Below are 20,675 nucleotides of genomic sequence, written 5' to 3'. Positions count from 1 at the left end.
ACCCCATTTGCCCTTCTCTGTCTTGCACTTCTCTTTTGGGGTTTGTCCTCTGGATGCCTGTGTCCTCTTAAAAAGTTGCCTTGTGAGCCCCCACCCCTGTGGCCCTGAGGGCCGAGATCAGTTGGAAGTGTCAGAGTGAACGCTCCCTGGTCCCTCTGTTGGGGATGTCACCGAGGATGGGGTCACAGCCTCCTGCCAGCCGCCATTCGCCCTCGTTTCCCTAGGACTGTACATCTGGCTTCCTCTGAGGTTATCCCCATAGCCCCCCGGCCCCACTGAGTGTCGGAGTGATTCCACCTGGGAAGCAGAATAGGAATCTCCATTGAGTCCAGGCATCCCCAGAAACATGTCTCTGGATCCTGAGAGATTGAAAGAGCCGCCAGAGCCTGCGGAGGAAGGGGGTGTTGGGGAGCTGGTGTGGCTGCGCCCCCCCGGGGTAACTGACATAGCAGTCTTGACAGCATAGATGTTTGCCTCCTCTTGGAACTTCCCAATATTTTTCTTACAGCAAATCCGCTTGTTGCCAAACCAGTTGGAGACCTGAGAGATGGTGATTCCACACTTCTTGGCAAGCTCCTCCTTAGCCTTCTCACTAGGATATGGGTTACTCAGGTGGGAGTAGAAATACTGTCTTTTTTCTAGTTTTTTGAGGTAGAAGCTTATATTATAGATTTAGCCCCTCCTTTTTTTTCTAATGTGATAATTCAGTGCTCTGTGTTTCTCACTAAGCCGTAATTTAGCTACGTTCCCACCTATTCTTACGTATTTTTACTTTCTTTCGGTTTAATGTATTATCTGATTTTCCTTGAAACATTCTGTTTGGCTCATGAGTTATGTAGAAGTGTGTTATCTAAATTCTAAGACTTTTTTTTCTGTTAATTAATTTCTAGTTGATCCCATTTGGTATACACATGTATGACTTCAGTTCTTCAACATTTTTGAAGATTTGTTAAGTCTGATCCTGGATGTGGTCTCTCTTGTTGGCAGTTCATATGACTTGAAAAGAAGTTGTATTTTGCTATTGTTAGATGGAGTATTCTTTAATGTCAGTTAGATCCCAGTTAGTTAATGGTGTTACTTATTTCTACTAAATCTTTACTGTTTTCTGTCTAGATAGTCTCTCAGTTGTTGACAAATGTGAATGAGGTCCCAAACTATACTTGTAGATTTTCTTATTTATCCTATGAATGGTCAGTTTTGTTTTGTTTATTTTGAAGCTCCATTGTTTGGTACATACACTTTTAAGACTGTTATATCTTCTTGGCCAAGATTATTATGTCTTCTTTGTCTCATTTATCACTGTGTAATGTCCCTCTTTGTCCCTGGTCATTTTCTTTGCTGTGAAATGTTCTTTGTCTGGCATCGATATAGCTATTACAACTTCCTTCTGTTTAGTCACTAAATTGTATATCTTTTTACTTTGTTCTTACTTTTGACTTACTATGTTATTACATTTGATGTAAGTTTCCCATGGACAGAATATAGTAGTTTTTTAATCCATTCTGACAATCTCTTTTTTAATTGGTGTGTTTGTATCATTTATATGTGATGTAAATATTGATATGTCAGGATCTTGGAATGGCATTCAAGATCTTTTCTTTGTCTTTATAAACTTTCAAAAGTTATTCTTTAGTTCTTAAAAGTTTTCAAAACTCTGGGAATGTTTTTTTTTTATGTTTATCCTGTTGAATTTCACTGTGCATCTAGAATATGAAGGTTTACATTTTTTGCTAAATTTGGACATTTTCCAGCCATTATTTCTTCAAATATTTTTCTGGCTTCCCACCACCACCTTTGCCCTCTCATTCTAGAACTCCGATTACATGAATTTTAGACCTTTTGCATTGTTCCGCAGGTCTCAGACTCTCTTAATTTTTGTACGAACTGTTTTTCCCAGATTGGATAAATTCTGCTGATACTTCTTCAGGTTCACCAACTTTGTTCTTCTGTCATCTCATTCTGTTTTCTATTAGTTTTCTGTTTTATTTGCTGTATTTTTAAATTTTAGGGTTTCCATTTAGTTCTTCTTTGAATATTCTATTTCTTTGCTGAAATTCTTTTTTCCATTTATTTCAAGAGTATTCATAATTGCTTATTCTATCATTTTTATAATAGCTTCCTTTAAAACTCCTGTCAAGTAATCCCAACATCTGTGTCATCTCAGTCTTGGTGTCTTCGAGCTTTTTCTGATTCTTGGTATGAAGAGTAATTTTGGTTTATACCCTTGACATTTTGAGTACTATGTTATGAGATTGTGCTATAGTACAAATGTCTATTTCGTTGCTGCTTTTTTAGTACAGGGTAGCTTTGGTGAGCAGGTCTTCATCTCATGGACTGTGAAGGGCCAGGTGAGGAGTGAAGGGAATGTTATGACTACCTCTGTTAGTGTAGGGTGGTGGTAGTCAATAGAACTCCATCCTACAGTCTCATAAGTGCCTGGTCCAAAGGAAGAGGGGCACTGCCTCTTGTTAGCCTTAGTGCAGGGCAGGGATGGTCGACAGGCCTTCACTCCACTGTCTTTTCAGCACCTGGTGTTGAGGGGGTCACCTTCTTTCATGGTGTTTGCCTGTAACAGGGAAGGTGTAGTCAAAAGGGTTTGGTCCTATAAGGCCGTCCTCTTCTCAGATCTTGGGGTACAGAGCATGGGTTGCAGGCTGCTCTAGTTCCCAGGCTAAGATAATAACCCAGAGAAATTCATCATAGTTTAATCCCTCTATTTCTGAAGTACCTAGGCAGTCCATTTTTTTTTCTTACTTTTCAAATGGTTCTGATAGTTACTTTAAAGATTTTGTCAACATTTTTATTTGTAATTAGAGGAATACAATGGATTGTGTATACTCAGTTTGTCTGGAAATAAACTTGAACTATGAAAGAGATGTATCACTCTAAAATCTGCTGTAGTTATTAAATACATTGCTATTCTTTTTTGTAAAGGGCTGGAAAACAGCCGCACAGATAATTGTGGCTTAATAGCTTTATCATGATGAAAGAGGCATAAAAACTAAAATGCAATGGCCAAGATTTCATCATGGATAATGGTCAGGCAAGTGGGAAAGAGGGTTCTTACTCAAACCAGACTGCTCCCCTCTCCAGATCCTATCCTTCTTGCTGAGGTCACCGACACCAAAAGCAGCACTTTGGCCAGGGATTCAGAATGTCAGGACATCTTGCTATGCTTTGTGTTTCCTCATACTTAGTTCCTGTTTTGTTGTGCTGAGTCTGTCTGCATTTACCCTGTGGAGACCAGAAATGAATGTTTGAACCTGACACCAGCTTTCTCCCTTTACAGTGGTTTTTGAGTCACCATGCTCTATAACATGTTCATCAGACCCATCTGACCACCATGTCTGGCCCCAGATTCTGGATTCTCAGTCTGAGGTCTCCATTGTTCAGATAGGGAACAAAGATCCTTTTAAGCATATGGCAAGTAATATTCATTATAACAGGCCCTAATGCATCCATAAAGTTTAACTTATCAACTCAGTTTAAGAAGGCAAAGCAACTTCAACTTCTGTTCAAATTGGAGTAACAAGGCCCAAATTCACGCATCTGTCTGAAACAACCAAAAACAACATACAAAATGTATATAAAATAAGCACTTTCAAGACACTGGGTATCAGGCAATGAAGGTGAGTGATAGCTGACAGGAAACAAAATCTAGGAAGCCTTACCCAGGCTTATTGCTGTCAGAGAATTTCTGGTCCACTGCACAGAGAGATGGAACCCGGAAGAACCTGATAGAATTCTTCAGATGAGGATACTTGTTTGAGAACCAGAACTCAGGAGAAGAGAGTATAGGATAGGAAAGAGCTGTGTGCGAAGAGAACTCAGTGTTCTGCTGAGGTTCCCCTCAGTTATTCTGAAAAAATGCTGGTCCACTCATGGGTGTGAGGAAAACTAAAGTGAGGGAAAAAAAAAAACATTAAAAAGGACTATAAAATCATACAGTAATCATACAGGCATCATAATAGTGAATGAAAATACCCAGGCAGACCAGAAAAACAAAAAACCCTCTTAACTCCTAGGGCATTGGGGCAGAGTATTTAGGAAGTTCTTACCTCAGTAGTGAAAAATAATTATTATTATTCAGAGCACTACTGTGGACCTGGGTAACTTTCATAAAGGCAAGACCTGGAAGGATCGATCTTTTTCAAAGTAACTTCCTCCTGGAACAGAGCTCAAGAATACTCATAGGAATATGAAAAATATCCGGCACAATGAGATAATATTTACAGTATCTGATATCCAAACATAGATTACTAGGCGTAAAAAGAAGCAGGAAAACACAACCCATTACAAGGAGAACAGTTGATCAATTAAACATGACCAATAGGGATATATATATGTTAGAAGTATCCAACAAGGACATTGAAACAGTTGTTACAACTGTATTCTTTATATTCAAAAAGTTACGCAGAGACATAGAAGATATAAAAAATGATCCATATGCTCTACAGATTCAACACAGTTCCAATCAAAATCACATCAAGAATTTTTTTTTTTAGGAGAGCAAGGTTGTCTTTCATTTAGAGATAAAGTGAAAGGACAGAGCTCCCGGCTCACGCCAGGAGGGGACAAGAGAGTCCCCCGTCAAGATCTTTTGTACAAATCGACAGGTCCATTTAAAAACTCAGATAAAGGCACAAAGTAATTACAGTAGTCAAAACAATTTTGAAAAAGAAAAACGAGTTGGAGATAAAACATCACTTGATTTCAAGACTTACAAAGTTACAGCAATCAAAAAAATAGTGTGGTATTGCCATAAATATAGACACATAGATCAATGAAACCTATGTGAGGGTTTAGGAATAGCCCTGCGCATACTGGACAACTGAATTTTGACAAAGGTACAAAGATAATGCAGTGCAGAAAGGATTGTTTCAGTAATTAGCACTGGTGCATATGAACCTCATAACAAAACGAAAAAGAAAAGCGGAGTTTGTATCCATACCTTGTATTATGTGCCAAAACTAAATCAAAATAGATCATAAGCTACATGCTTCCTCCCTTGTAGAAGGAAGCATAGGACAAAATATCTGTGACCATGGGGAAAGCAAAAAACTCTTAGATATGACCCAAAAAATGTGATCCATAAAAGAACAAATGGATAAATTGGAACTGATGAAATTTAAAAGCTTATTCAAAAGCAGCTGAAAAGAGGATGAAAGGAAGCCATAGACCGAGAAAATATTTGTAAATTACCTATCTGATGAGAGAATTGCAACCAGAGTGTATATAAAACTTTTGAGACAGACTCAATTTTAAGAAAACAACCCAATTGAAAAATAGACAAAAGAGTTGAGCAGATACTTCATCAACAAAAATATACAAATGACAAATAAATACATGGAGAGATGTACAACATCGTTATTTGTTAGGGAAACACAAAAACACCAGGAGATACAACTATACAACTACAAATCTATTAGAATGTCAAAAGTTAAAAAAAACCAAACCCCAAACTCATCATTTGAATTATGCCAAAAATGAGGGGGAACTGGGACTCTTGTACATTGCTAGTGGAATGGGAAATTTTACCACCACTTGAGAACAGTTTGGAAGTTTCTTATACATTTAAACATGCATCTACCATATGATCCATCCATGCCACTCCTAGATATTTATCCAAAAGAAATGAAAGCATATATTCAAACAAATACTTTGGCACAAATGTCTCAGCACCTTAAACTGTAATGGCCAGTAATTGAAAATCATCCGAGTGTCAGTCAACAGACAATAGATTAACATTCACCTGTAATGAACTACCACTTAATATATAAAGGAATGGACTGTTGGCACATGAGACGAGTGAATCTCTAGGGAATTTACTTGGTGAAAGAAATCAGAGCCAAACTGCACGTACTATATTTTTCCCCTCTCATTAAACTCTAGAAAATGCAAACTGATCTGTAGCGATGTAAAGCAGTTAAGTGATTGTCTGGGAAAGGGGAGTATGGAGGATGATGGGAGGGAGAGAATATAAAGGGGCACAAGAAAACTTTTTGAAGCAATGTAGGTCTACTTTCTTTGTGATTATTTCACAGGTGTCTACATACATCAACACTTAAGAAATTCTACACATTAAACATATGCAGCTTACTCTACATCAGTTGTAATTAAATCAAGCTGTTAAAGCAGGGCAAGGCATAGTTATTAAAATTGTTATAAAAGTGTTTGGTATTCAAAGGGGAAAATGTAAGGAATAAGTCATGGAAAAATTACCCATTTCCGTGCATTCTGGATAAGTGAACATACATGTATTCATGAGAATGGTGAGGGCGTTGGCCATTGTAATTTATATTGAATGTTAGCTGACAATCTCCAAACATTAAATTATAGACATTTAATTTGTCTGGTTGATAATTTTCTAGGTACCATTTTCTATGAATTAATTGGTTGAAATACAGTACGAAAACTGAAATAAATGAACACATTTGTCAACACTGAACTTAATAGCTTGCTTTTCATTTTTTCAGGGCCCTCTGTCCTTAATTTTGGTGAAGTTTCTGTGAACTCCACAAATACTCATCTACTGCATGTTATTAATATGCTACCTATGCATATTTTGATCCAATTAGATATTGATTTGGAAGAACTTCAGAAAACCAAGCAGTTTTCATATGTGGTTCCACCTACAGCTAGTACTCATATTTCAATGGTATTTGACTCTCCAACCTTTGGAAAATTTTGGAAGTAAGATATATTTTTGAATTTTTATATGCTAGAATCAAAGTGTGCTTTTGTAGAATATGTATGTATTCGCCCCAGTAATTGTAGTATATATTATGTTTGGTCCCAGAACATAGTAATTATATGTTCACCAATTTGTAGGTTTGTAGTTTCACATTTCAGTGGTAGTCTGATTATCATTCATAATTATTTTGATGTATGCTTACTAAGAATTAATTGTGGATGTTAATAGGATATGCATTTTTATGTGTAATTGAATTCTGTAATTGCAAATAGCTAGTCTTGGTTAAGTTTGGATGCTTTTACTGTGTTACAGGGCTTTCAGCTTTACAGTGAATGGTATACCCAGTGGGCACATCCTAGTGACGGCAGTTGTCATCCCAGTAAAACTTGAGCTATCTTCTCATGAGCTAGTATTGAGACCGCACAGTTCCTCGATGAAAACATGTTTTAGGGGAACGGTTAGGTTACATAATCATCATAATTATTTTCCCCAGTTTGAATGGCAACCAGTAAACACAGGAAGAGGGATGGCATTTTCCATTCATCCAGCTAAAGGTATAGTTCATTCTGTTTGTTTGATTTAGACACTCCTTTATTCATGTATTTAGGTATCAATCATTTATTGAATGTATATTACACAAGGGTGTGAAAAACAGAAATAAATCAGATGTGGTCAATGGGGCATTTATTTTTACATACTTAAGTACATATATTTGATTTTAAAATATGGATCCTGTATTAGTCAGGCTTCTCCAGAGAAATAGGAGCAAAAAGAAATGTATCTATACAGAGAGAGAAAGATTTTAAAGGATTGGCACATATAATTGTGTGGACTGGCAGATTTGAAGTCTTCAGGGCAGTTGGCAGGCTGGAGACCCCGGGAAGCATCATGCTGTGGTCTTGAATCCAAAGGAACCTCAGTCTTTTCTCTTCAGACCTTCAGCTAAATGGATGAGGCCCGCCCACATTATGGAGAAAAATCTGCTTTACTCAAAGCCTATTGATTTAAACGTTAATCATATCTAAGAAAAGTACCTTCATAGTAGCATCTAGACTGATGTTTGACCAAACCACTGTGTACCACAGCCTGACCAAGTTCACAGATGAAACTATCACAGATGCTGATGAACACAGTATTTTGTTTTAGTTTTAGTTTGATGATGGTGATAAAATCTGATTCAGAATGACTTAGATTTTGTTAGATTGTGAATTCTTTTAGAAGGATCCTCAAATTCTTTATAGTCAATATTTGATACAGGTAATAAAACCCAATTAATAAAATTTAGAACTTAAAACTGTATTTTTAAATAATGAATTTTTTAATTAATAGCAAATTATCTCAGATTGGCTGTTTTCATTAAGCAGTAAATTTGGTTCCTTATATTTGCTAATTGTCCTCTTAACCTTGTTTCTGCCATTTCCTGGAATCTAACATGATATACCTATTATAAGAACTGAGCCCTGGTAACTATTAAACTTTCCACTTATCTAATAGCTTCTCAGATTTGGCAAATATCATTGTGATGTGGTATGAAGACCTCATGAGGATGCAGGCTATTATGTGAAGAAATAAAAGGGCAGGTTAGAAGTTGAATGATCAATATAGTGTCTTTGTTTTATGGACATGTCATGCCTTTCCAGTGAGATGGAAAAATCTGTATCTTTGTATCTAGAGTGATTCATGTGGTGCTTTAGAACTAGCCGAAGTCCACTTCTGCATGAACAGAAAGTAAAACAAACTTTGGAGTTACATAGACCTGATTTTAAAACTACTCTTAGCTTCTCACTAGATTTGTGATCTTGAAAAAGGTACTCTATAAGCACTCTATGTGAAGTAGGGAGACTGATATTCTCATAAAGAGTACATAGAAAAACTTCTTCTATAGTGACTGGCAAATGGTAGGTGCCAAATAAGTAGATAGCTATTTGATTATGAAAATTTGCTAATTCTGTTTGACTTATTTTTTTCCTTGCAAGTGTCCTCAGAATAATAGCAGTGTATCATGCATCTTGCCATCCATCCCCACTATCAGTTCCTTGCTCCCTACTTCCTTCACTGTCTCTTTCCCTCTCTCTTTTCATCTTCTTCCCTTCCCTTTGCCCTCCCTCCCTCTTTATCTCTAATTTAGGAATAGTTATCACTTGGGATCTAAATAGACCGTATTTCAGATCATAGAGGAGCTCTGGTTTGTAGAACTCTTGCCTTAGGTGTACTTTCTTTTAAGAATCAGTCATTTCCAAATCATAATTTTTATGTAACTATCAGTGTAACAGGGAGTGTTATAAACAAGCTTAAGTATTAATTTAAATTCACTTAATTTTAGGGTGGATGTATAGGTGGGTGTATACAGTGGAAGAATAGGGTTGTCCCTTCATTAGGGTTGGAGATCATCACTATAGCCGTATTTAATCTTTTTATTCACCTGGGTTGACTTAACACAGTTCAGAACTTAACACAGTTCCAGATTATAATTTACTAAGCATTCAAGGTATACTTCCATCATTATTTAGCAGATTCATTTGGCGAAGCTCTTTTTTTATTATTAATACTGGTAATACTGAGTCCTGCCCTAATCTAGAAAAAAGCTGAGTGAACAATCAGAGAAGAAAGAGAAAGTGTTTGTGCCTATTTCAGAGATTCTAGATTGCCTCCTCCAGTTCTTTGGAACAGTTATCAAACAGTGGTAGTTACAGTATCTGCATTCCAGCTCCAGGTTCTGACCAAGCCTGTGAAATGGCACCAAGAGTGTCTGGAAAGCACAGAGAATGGCACTTTTCCTTGTACTTCTCCATCCCATCCAGGGCTGAATTGCCTGGGCTTCCCCCTTGTAGCTGCCATTGGAAATGCAGTCATGATGCTTAGTTTGTCAAAAGTGAAGTGGAATTATAATAGTATAAAGTGGTTCACCAGATAGGCTTCTCATGATCTTTAGAATTCTCATTTTTATATAGATGATTTTAGTATTTACTTTTCTTTGGGTTGTGGCTAACACGCCTTGCATGTTTTAAAGCACAAAACACAAAGATACTTAAATCCAAATACAGTGGTTGTATGAGTAACACCATCCATTAGCCTTTAAGTACTTTTGACGTTTTTGAACACAAAAGATACAATACTGAAATCTATTTCATATAGCATTGAAGAAAGTGTGCATAATTTGTATATGTATGGTTTTCTTATGTCATTTTCCTATTGGTGGTTAGAATATTCATATAATAATATTTTTGAAAAGTGTTTACTAAGATAGAATTTGCTTCTAATTTGGCTTCTTCATTAGATAGTGTTCGTGTTTCTTCTAATTTGTTCTTAGTGATTTAAGGCAAGCCAATTTGGCTTCTTCATTAGGTAAGCGTTCGTGTTTCTGTTTGTTCTGTCTCGTTTTCATCCTTGTTGTCTTCCGCTTCAGTCCTCAAACTCGCCTTCATCAGTTTGGGCTCACTGTCTTTCTCATGGCTCTCACTGCTTGGCCATGTCACTGCCCTGCCAATCCCAGCCTTGCTCTATGCAGCCGTCCATTTGATTTCCCCTGTGTCCTGACACGCATAGTGTTCTTGGAGAAAAGGAGATAGCCGTGCTGGCTGCAGGGGAAGTCCTCACGTCAAGCTGACCTCTCAACGTGGATCTGTAATCCTGGTGTTGCTCTCCACTCTTAGCACACAGAGTCTTAATGTACAGCACCGAATCTGCTTTGCCAAAGTTACTGCCCATCAGTCTTCTCCACACACCACAGTTATATATTTGTATGCCAGCTTCTACTTGGATATAAAAATTAATATAATTAAACTGTTATAAATATCTTATTCTCTCTAAATCCTCTGTAGGTACGGTTGAACCATACTCCTCATTGGATTGTGAAATAACATGGCAGCCAAGTTTCATTTCTCCAGAAGAGGGAGAATTTATTCTTCACATCAAGGAAGGAAACACGCTGACACTAAAATGTGTTGCACATGTAATGATTTACCTTGAATATGACTTTTCCTTTTTGAGGGTTCTAAACTGGTTGGGTATACTTGGGGATAAATATACTTGTTAGTGAAACTGATTTTGTGTGCAATACTTTGTTAACTAAATTGTCTTAGCATCTTCTTGGCACTACTTCTCTGTGGTAAATGAAGACTTTGCTAAACAATGTTTTGTTACCTATAATTAACTCAGAAATCCAAGACTTTTGTGCCAACAATAGCAGATTGTTATTAGAGCCTATATAAATATATAATACCATGGGAGCCACTTGAAATTAAATTATTTCATTAGTAGACACCGAAGAAAAATAGTGAAAACTATATTTTTGCAATACTGTACTGTATTGTTAGTGTTCTAGTAATAATTAATAATTCAGTATGAAATGGATCATGTAATTTATATAGCAAGGAAATATGGAAAATTTGTATTTTTATAGAATTACTTCTAATAGTAAAAATATGAGTAAATTTAAAGCTGTAATATTGTAATTCTAACTTTCTGTGGTAGAGCCACAAAGGCCTTAACTTCATGTCTCTTAATCAGCAAGAATCCACTACTTGTGTACCAAATTTCCCTCCCAGTGTTCTTAGTAATTTAAGACAAGCCAAAGTTGTTTTATTAAATCCCATCTCTGTCTCTGAGCCATGATCATGCTCTTACATATTTCGGCTATGCAGGAGCTTGTCGCCTTAAGGGATGAGATTCATCTACTTTAATGATGGCAAATGACAGTCAGGAATCAGTAGGGTCTTCCCTCTGCTCCAGGTTTGAAATAAGCTGGGCTCTACTGCTTTCACTATGTTTAAATTACTTCTTCTTCTTCTTCTTAAAACTTTGTTCTGAAGTATAGTATACATGCAGAAAGGAGCACATATTATAAATTATGTGTCACTCAGTTAATCTTTAGAGACTCATAACACCTTTGTAACTCACACCCACATTAACCAGATCAAGAAACAGGACACGACGAGCATCACAGAAGCACCTCCACTACCAATCCCCATTTCCAGTCACTGTGTGTCCTTCCCAGGGTAATCACTATCCTTACTTCTAAGAGCACAGATTAATTTTGGTTTTGAGCTTTATACTTATAAATTGAATCAAACCATACATTCTCTTTTATGTCTGGCTTCTTTTGTTCATCATTAGGTTTGTGGGATTCATCTATTCTGATGCATGTGGTGACAGACCTTTTATTCTCATTCCTGAATAGTAGTACTGTGTGACTACACCATCGTTTTTTCCATTACGCAGCTGATAGGGATTTGGATGATTTCAGATTTTTAGCTAATATAATAGCGCTTCTATTAATATTCTTACAAATGTCTTTTGCTGAACATGTGTACACAGTTCTTTGACTGCTATTTACAGAACTGCTTGACACATTGGCTAACATAAATTTGCCCACAAACTCACCCCATGTGTATTTTTTCTAACAGGTGAATGATGAGAAATTTAGCAATTTATACTTATTTATTGAGTGATTACTGTGTGTCAGGCATGATGCCAACTGCCATTCATATATTATCTAATTTAATCCTTACAACAGCTCTGTAAGGCATGCGCTAATAACCCAATTGATAGGTGAGGAAATGGAAGGTTAGAGTGGTTACTTAACTAATAACAAGTTCACACATGAAGGAAATGTCCTAGATGAAATTTATATCCAGATCTATTTGCCTCCACAGCCTTTGCTGTTACCTCCTGATAAAACTTGCTGTCTGCTTCCCTATACCACTGGGTTTGGTTAAGGACAAAATTCCGAGATATCAGAATAATAAGTTAGGTCATTTTTTGGTAAATTTTTGAAGCCCTTAAAGTTAAATGGGCTCTAAAGTGTTACCCTTAAGAAAAATAAAGATGGAGGAGCATGAAGTGATTAAGTAAAGTTTTCATTTAAGGTTTTCATTCATTTATGAAGGACTTCCTGGCTATTTCCTCTTCTGTTAGCTTTGTCTGAAAATTTATTGCTCCAATTACCCGAATCATATTCTTCAAATAATTATTAGAATATATAGAAATCTCCTAAGACAATAAAATAATTTATCATAGATACAGACAATAGGGTCTGGTCTAAAGAGCACTGAATGAGGAGTTGCAAAACATGGGTTCTAGTTCCCTTTGGCTACTGTTTGTTTCCCTGTGAAACTGGAGAGGTGGAGAATATCAACATTTCCAAAAAGTGTTGTAGGATGTAGTTCCGTGAAGTGATGTGCGTGGGCTGCAGAGGAGTCCTGAGCCTAAGTCATTCTGTGAATCACAGTGAACTACCTCCTCCTTCTCGGAGAAGCAACACACACATTGTCAGTATTAAGCACTATGAAAGGACCTCTGGTAGAAACGTGCCTGGACAATCTCATGTGGCACATTATTTCCCATACTTAGGTGACCCTTGAACAATTTCCTTTTGCATAGCACGTGGTTGGGGAGATGAGCTCTAAAATCTTCAGTGATTAATCTATATGATTCGCATTCCTGGATTTGCTTCCTGCATAGAGTTGTCTTACTTCCCTGTCTTCATCAGTTTAGGTATACATTTTAAATATTCCATCCTATTTCCCTTTCTGTTAAGCATATAAAATCTGTTAACACTTCATATTGTAGAAATTTCCCTGAAGGTAAGAAAATTTGAGTTATCTGGTAGGGGATGAAAAAAATGTACTGTTTTTTCTATTGCATTGTCCTTTTCCGCCTCTAATTATTAGGTTGGTCACACCAAGGTCATGTGTTTGCAGCCAAGGATAATCTTCAGTAATAGCCCTCAAGGTTTGACAACTTGGAGGAAAGCCATTCTTCGCAATGTTGGACAAAACCATGCGTATTTCAAGGTAATGTAGCACCTGAGAATCTACTTGGATCAGATCATATAATTTGAATTAATGTTTTGCCATGAATACTATGGTTAATAATTTAGTCTTTATAAATTTACTAATGCTAATATTTATATATTTTATATGAGATTTTTCTGAGTACATTTCATATATGCTTTCCTTTTAATTCCTCACAAAAATCGTTTCTCTCTTCTTTCCTTAGTCTCTCCCTTTCTTCTCTTCCTACTCCTTTTTCTTCTTTCTCTCTGTTATTTTATTTAAAAAAGACAGATGACTTAAAAATTTTAAAAATATGCGTTGTTGTTGTCACACTCCATATTTAATTACATGCTTTTCTTTTTTCCACATTTTCACTCTGTCATCAGGACTGTTAAGGTAACAACTGGGACCTAGATTAAGACTCTTTTAAGGATACTCTGTTTATAGTTGTTGTTCCTAATTTAAATTGTGGGGCGGGGGGTGTTTAAATTGGTGGTAGAAGTTTTCACTGAAAAATATATGAAGATCTCCCAGAAGTGACAGTAGAGGTTAGTGTCCGAGATCCTTCAGTCAAGCTTTGTATTTGCATGTCTCCTGCCCAAACAAATCGGTGCAGATACCCTTTTCTACTCCGTTGCTTTAGAATTAGTTCTGAAGTCTACTTGTTCCCTCATCCCCACAAATACCTTAACTGATTTCTCTTTAAATTATTCTGGCTTAAAGCATGGTGGATAGGCCTAAATTGGCTTCTGACAAACCACACCATAAATCCTTTGGTAAGTTACTTGTGACTTCTCTGATGGTCCTAATGGTATCTTAGACATTAGGCCATCAAGGAAGTAGTAAAGAAGAGGAGGCTGCTTCATCGTCTTGCCTCTTCACTAACTTTGCTTCAGTTTTTAGTATCAGAGAAGAGGCAAACTGTGAAAGTAGTGTCTAGAATTTTGGCACCTTCTCTAACGGATATATCTCATCTTTGTAAGTTTGACAAAGTGTTGAAAACACACCAGAAAATAAACGTCATCATCCTATTTGAATTGGAACATGCCATTATTGAAAGTTCTGTTTTCTGGATTAAGGGTGAAAATCTTTGTTGAAGTTCAAACAGTTTGTGCGTCTGGTGTTTGAAAATTGATTACAAAGTCATTTCATGCCCTGTGCCCAGGGGTCTTCTGTCTAGGTAATAGTCTGGAAGGTTTCCTATAAAAGCTTTGGAACAATAACTTTAAAGGATAATGTCGCATTTCTGCAAATCTTCCATTCTAGGTTTGTGACCAGAGTCTTTTGTCTACCATTAATATTGTTCCATCACATGGAATAATTCCAGTGGGGGGGCTAACTCTTCTCAACATCTCCTGTACACCAACTGTGGCAGAAAACTTTGATACAAGAGCTGAGGTATGTTTATACATTATATATATTTGCACCTTGTATATGCCTGTCTGGATTTGTCTGGTTGTTTAAGATGTTTATAATAGTAGGTATAATGCCATAAAATCTTGTGTACCTGGTTATCTTAGAAAACTCCTTTTAATGATTTCTAATGGGAATGGGTTCTAAGATTATGATATTAATGAATAACTTCTCAAATTTGTTATTTTTGTAGCACTTGAGTTAGTTTTAAAGAGGTAAAGTTTTTAGAGATCTATAAAATAAGAAACCTTACCTATATAATCTATTGCAGAAATGGTTAGCAGAAGACGGCAAGAGGATTTGTGGAAAATATTTCAGGACAAGGCCTCGCTAAACATAGAGCAAAGTATGGCTTCGTTCATAGGCATTAATTAGATACCTTAGGAAAAATTAATCCGTTTTGGAGTGCTAATTCTAAATAGTTTCAATGACTGAATTGTAGGCAAATTATATATGATGTTAACATGTATATTTTATAGCACACACAAAGTGTTTTACTATTTTATGTTCTGGGAATTATCTAAATGAAAAGATACAACCTTGATTTAAGGGAGTTCTTTAAGTGTTCATTAAACAATAAATAAAACATGTAAGACTAGTTTCTGCTAACGTTCATTTATTATAAACTTAAGGAATGGAATACTCTTGGTCATCAGTCTGATCAACTGTGTGCCATCTACTTACATTAAAAATACTATGTACACTGTTATCAGATCAGAATGAGGAAATTTATATGTACCCCCATTTTATCTTTCAATTTCCCATAACAACTTTTAAATAATACATAGCTGAATGTGATAAACACTGACTTGCCTGGCCCCCAAATAAATAACCTCATAATTTTTTGTTACTTTTATGAAGAAATATGTATTGAGAGGTGCTTTTATATTATATATTGTGGTATATGATCTGAGATTTGGGCAGACTTTTTTACATAATCTGGAAAAGAAATACGGCCACTAAAGTATAAATTTTACTAAAAGATTAATTTCCACTGTATTTAGAGGATTATGCTGTTCTTACAAAGCTTACCTTTTTTTTTAACATTATAATATAATGAGATTCATTTATTCATCCATTCAACACATATTTACTGGGTGCACATTATGTGTTAGTCTCTGTTGTACATTCTAGGGATGCAAGATTGTACAAGATAACCAGGGTCCTTGATCTCAAAGAGCTTACAGTCTGGTTGGGGATACAAACAAAAGAAAATTAAAATATAGTGTAGAAAGTACATTGTTGGAGAATTCTGGCAGGCTAAGGGAGTACACAGGAGAGGTTAGCAACCCAGTTAAAAGGATCAAGGACAGTTTCCTGGGAGAAGTATATCTGAAAAACAACTGAAGTTAAGAGTCAGCCAGTTGAAAGAGATGGTAGTGGCATGGAGGGAGAGGGGATGGAAGATAATTTAACAAAGCACAAATTGAATATGTTCAGGCATGGGGGAGAGAGATAGCTGCAAGGAAGATATGAGAAACTTAAAGTTTAGCATGACTAGATTGTAGACCACATGAATGATAAAAGTTTATCATGACTGGATTATGGAATGCACTACGATAGTGGGGAAAGATGTGTTTGGAGACTTGCGTAAGTTTCAGGTCATTCAGGTCCTTACCAACAGTGTTAGGAAGTCCAAGCTTCATCTTAAGAGGTAGGAGTTTTAAGTATGGGGATTTCACAATCAGATTTGTATTTTTTGGAGCTCACTTTAGTTATAGGGCACTAAATGGGGGCCAGTAAGACTGAATGCAGAGTTATTAGTCTGGTGAAGATGTCCAGGCCAGAGAAGATGGTGTTCTCTTTCAGGAAGGAGGAATCTAGACAAACTGTAGTCAAATGTAAGAGATGAATACTTAAGGCTCGGTGATTGAAAAGGGGTCACCTATAAATAAAAGGGGTAAGATATATGTTTAGAATGAAATCTAGACCTGACTGCTTCCTATTTTTAGGTAGGGCTTTCAGCAAATGCTATTTTTGTGCCTCTGAGCTTTTGCTTAGACAACCATATGTTCAGATAACTACAGTTCTTATTTTGTACCATACAACTGAATTCTTATTTCACTATCTTGATTGGCTTGGAAGCAGTTGAGTGTTCAGGCAGCCCTTGGTTCATTTTGCTGCTTTCAGGTTTTGTGATGCCAAGAAAAAAACAAAACATTTGGCCTCTCTAAGCCTCAGTTTTCCACACTTGAAAATTAGGGCATTAACAGTAGTGACCTCACAGAATACTGAGGATCAGAAAGGAGGTAATGCATTTAGCACTCTACTTGGCCCACTTACTTGGTAATTTTTTAGTAACTCTTACTATTATGATCATTGTGGATATTAGTATCTCTCTGTAGGAAGAAATATGTTTGCACTCAGTTTCTATTTGTTTTAATTTTGAATAATCCATTGCAATCAGGTTAAATACACAAGAGATACAGAGAGTGGCAACAATTTCTAGTCAAATGGATAGAAGTCTACAGTCAAACTCACAAACTGCCAGCTGATCCCACGTGTAGTGGAGGTTTTTTAAGAGTTGAGCACTCACTGCTCTTAGGAAAAACAATTGTGCATAACATGAAATGTGATGACCACCACCAGAGTAAATCTTGTGACATTCATAATATCTTTTGAATATTTAAATTCTAAAATGTTGCATCAATGCCAGGTGATACATAAGCAGTATATATTTTGATGTGGTTTCTACAAAGTTTTATATTTCTCTTAAATAAGGTTGCTATTCGTCATGGAAATGTCATAGACCTTAGGATTGGTGGATCTGTTGAGATTGCTGATGTCGAAATTAATCCGGTGAGTATGTTAACTATTTGTGTAATCAGTTTGTAAGTGTGGTGGTTTTTATTTGTATATGCCTCTAGTCATCCCGTTTATGTTTAAAAATATTTTTTATGTAGTCCTTTGACATATAAAAATTCACATATGTAATATAAATATAAGTGATAAAGTAGAATATTAAAGGAAGGTTTAAGAATTCCCCACTGAATTTAAGTATCATACGGTGCCAATACCATTAAAATTATCTGTAGGCTTCATTATGATTCTACCCTTCTTAAGGGATAACCACTTTCCTAAATTTTGTGATTATTATCCCTTTACTTTTTTAAATTGGGTCACCAGACATGTATGAATTCCTTAACCATTCATTATTTAGTTTAGTTTGTTCATTTTTAAAGCTTTATAACAAAGACTTACTGTTTGTAGCCTTTGGTGAATTACATTTAGTTGGATATTGTGATTCCAAAGTTTATCTACATTGTGTGTAGCTGTATTTTATTACTTGGCTGGTTATTAGTTCATTGTGTAGACCTACTATAATTTGTAGACTCACTCTGTCCATGTAATTGTTTCTGTGTTTCTGTTATTACAAACACTACAGATGTGAACATTCATGTACCACTCTTCTGAGGTACATATGCAAGAGTTTCTCTAGAAGTAGAGTTACTGAGTCATAGAGTACACTGTGTACAGTATAATGGCATCACCACAATTCTGGGGTTTGGCTTAATTATAAGGTATAATTTTCTAACCTTTATTTTATTTGGTGTTGAAAGCATGGTAAGTCCAGATAGACTGACAGATACTGAACTAGCTTGTCTAAGACTATGGTGATTTTGGACATTAAACCCTTTCGTATCCAGAGTGCTTTCTCCATTGCTATGGTGTCTCTTCTTGGACAATATTGGACAACTATCGAAACTTTTCCTACTTTATGTCCTCATCTTAAAGGCATTTGTGGCATGTTTTGCATGTTATGGTACAATTGAGTATAAGATTTTACATTAATATATATCAATATTTCCTAAGTATGTTGAATTGAACTTAGCTGCCTAGCCACCTTTAAATGAAAGTAATATTCTAGCATCACCAGATATTGTCAGCAATACATTTAATAACTGTATGGCATTGAATATGTGTCTTAGTAACAATTAGGAAATTTTACCCAAATGAGTATATGGGCAAGGCCAAAATGGGCTAAGACAAGTGACTGACTTCTTTTGTATACACAAAGCATCAAACTTTTATTACCCATTTTGGATTTTATAATTTTCACCTGGGTAATTGGGTTAATAAAATATTTTAAGTGAAACAAATTGTGGCCATTTGACCTTATTGAAGTCAGAGTTTTCTTAACATTAAGACTTGATTGCTTCTAAACTGAAGGAACAAAATCGCAGCAGACTCACAGACTCCAAGAAGGGACTAGCAGTTACCAAAGGGGGGGGGGGAGGGCGGGTGAGGAGGGAGGGAGAAGGGGATTGTGGGATATCATGATTGGTGCACATGGTGTGTGTGGGGTCACGCGGAAGACAGTGTAGCTCAGAGAAAACAAATAGGGACTCTGTGGCATCTTACTACCTGATGGACAGTGACTGCAATGGGGCATGGGGGGGACTTGATAATAAGGGTGAATGTAATAACCACTTTGTTTTTCTTGTGAAACCTTCATATGAGTGTCTATCAGTGATATCTTAATACAAAAAAAAGACTTGATTGCTTCTTTCTCTTTTTAATGTTATACCTAATTCTTTTACTACAGAACTGTAGGATTTATATAGTAATTCTTCCAGAAGGAGGAAGCTGTCAGAGTTTTGTGATGTGGGCATATAAGCTAAAGTTAGGATACATTCAGTAAGTGTTACTTGTACATTTAAGCTAGGTGTCAGATAAGTGCTAGGGATGCAAAAATCAGTCAGGCTTAATGTCCACTAGGGGAAACAGATATGTAAACAAATAAATGGACTTTGTGATATTGTAATGTAAATAAATATAAGGAACAGAAGTCATCCCAAGAACAGTAAAATGAATTGTGATTTATCTAACTGGAATTTGAAGGATTTGTAATATTTTACTAGGCAGTTATAAGTTGGAGAAGGACCTTCCTGGCAGAAGGGACACCTTGGTAAAAATAGAATGGTGAAGTGTCAGGTCTTGGTTGGAAATGACAGGTCAAACAGCTTGCTGAAGTAGTTTAAGTGTGGGGATGAGAGTGAAGCCAGGTGAGACGGGAAGCTCCTGGAGAACTTCAGGAGCTCTGCTAATGGACTTGGTCATTGTCCTGTAGATGGACGAGAATCATCAAATTTTAAGACAGGAAATGATGTGGTCAGATTTTCAATTAGTTTAATTGTGCCCTAGTTGTGGAGAGGAGAATTGGAGGAAGTCAAAATCAAGAAACAAAATGAAACCTAATGAGTTACTAACTTCATACAATTTCAACAATGGGAGGGGAAGGAGGCGGCAGAATTAATGGGATTTGATAAGTGATTACATATAAGACGTGGTGGGAGGAGGAAAACAGGACCAATTTTTATAGAGCACGTAATTATTAGTGTCCTTGAGAAACACAACAGTGTAATTCTTTTATTGAGGCATAACTGATGTGTAACAATATTAGTTTCAGATGTATGACAATATTAGTTTCAGTTGTATGACATAATGATTCAGTATTTACATATATTGTAAAATGATCACCATAATAGGTCTAGTTAACATCTGTTATCAAACATTAAAATTTTTTTTTTCTGTAATGAGGACTTTTAAGGTTTCTCTCTTACAGTATAATTTTTAATTTACATTGTTTTCATAAACTCTTACTCTATAATAATTATTTCTTTTTTTAAATTTTAGGATGTATTTAACTTCAGTGGCACATATATTGGCACCACTCAGGTTATTCCATTTTTAATAAAAAACAAAGGTATAACGCGTGCAAGAGTGGATTTCAATTTAGAAGAGTTTGAAGAATTTTCAGTGGATTTTAAAGGTAAATCAGGTGTGTATTT

At 36.1% G+C, this 20,675-nt stretch overlaps 1 protein-coding gene across 1 annotated transcript in view; it reads left to right on the top strand.

The window, feature by feature from the left end:
* LOC118917636 (cilia- and flagella-associated protein 47-like) overlaps positions 1-20,675 on the top strand; it is a 113,139-nt gene that overhangs the window by 45,482 nt on the left and 46,982 nt on the right. Inside the window, exons 14-20 of the mRNA XM_057496019.1 lie at positions 6,477-6,693; positions 7,007-7,248; positions 10,516-10,646; positions 13,366-13,488; positions 14,737-14,868; positions 17,605-17,682; positions 20,521-20,665. Coding sequence (XP_057352002.1) covers positions 6,477-6,693; positions 7,007-7,248; positions 10,516-10,646; positions 13,366-13,488; positions 14,737-14,868; positions 17,605-17,682; positions 20,521-20,665 — 1,068 coding nt within the window. The remainder of the gene's footprint in view (positions 1-6,476; positions 6,694-7,006; positions 7,249-10,515; positions 10,647-13,365; positions 13,489-14,736; positions 14,869-17,604; positions 17,683-20,520; positions 20,666-20,675) is intronic.

This window comes from Manis pentadactyla, chromosome X (genome assembly GCF_030020395.1).
Source record: "Manis pentadactyla isolate mManPen7 chromosome X, mManPen7.hap1, whole genome shotgun sequence".
Taxonomy (NCBI): Eukaryota; Metazoa; Chordata; class Mammalia; order Pholidota; family Manidae; genus Manis; species Manis pentadactyla.
This window is presented reverse-complemented; position numbering and strand designations above follow the sequence as displayed.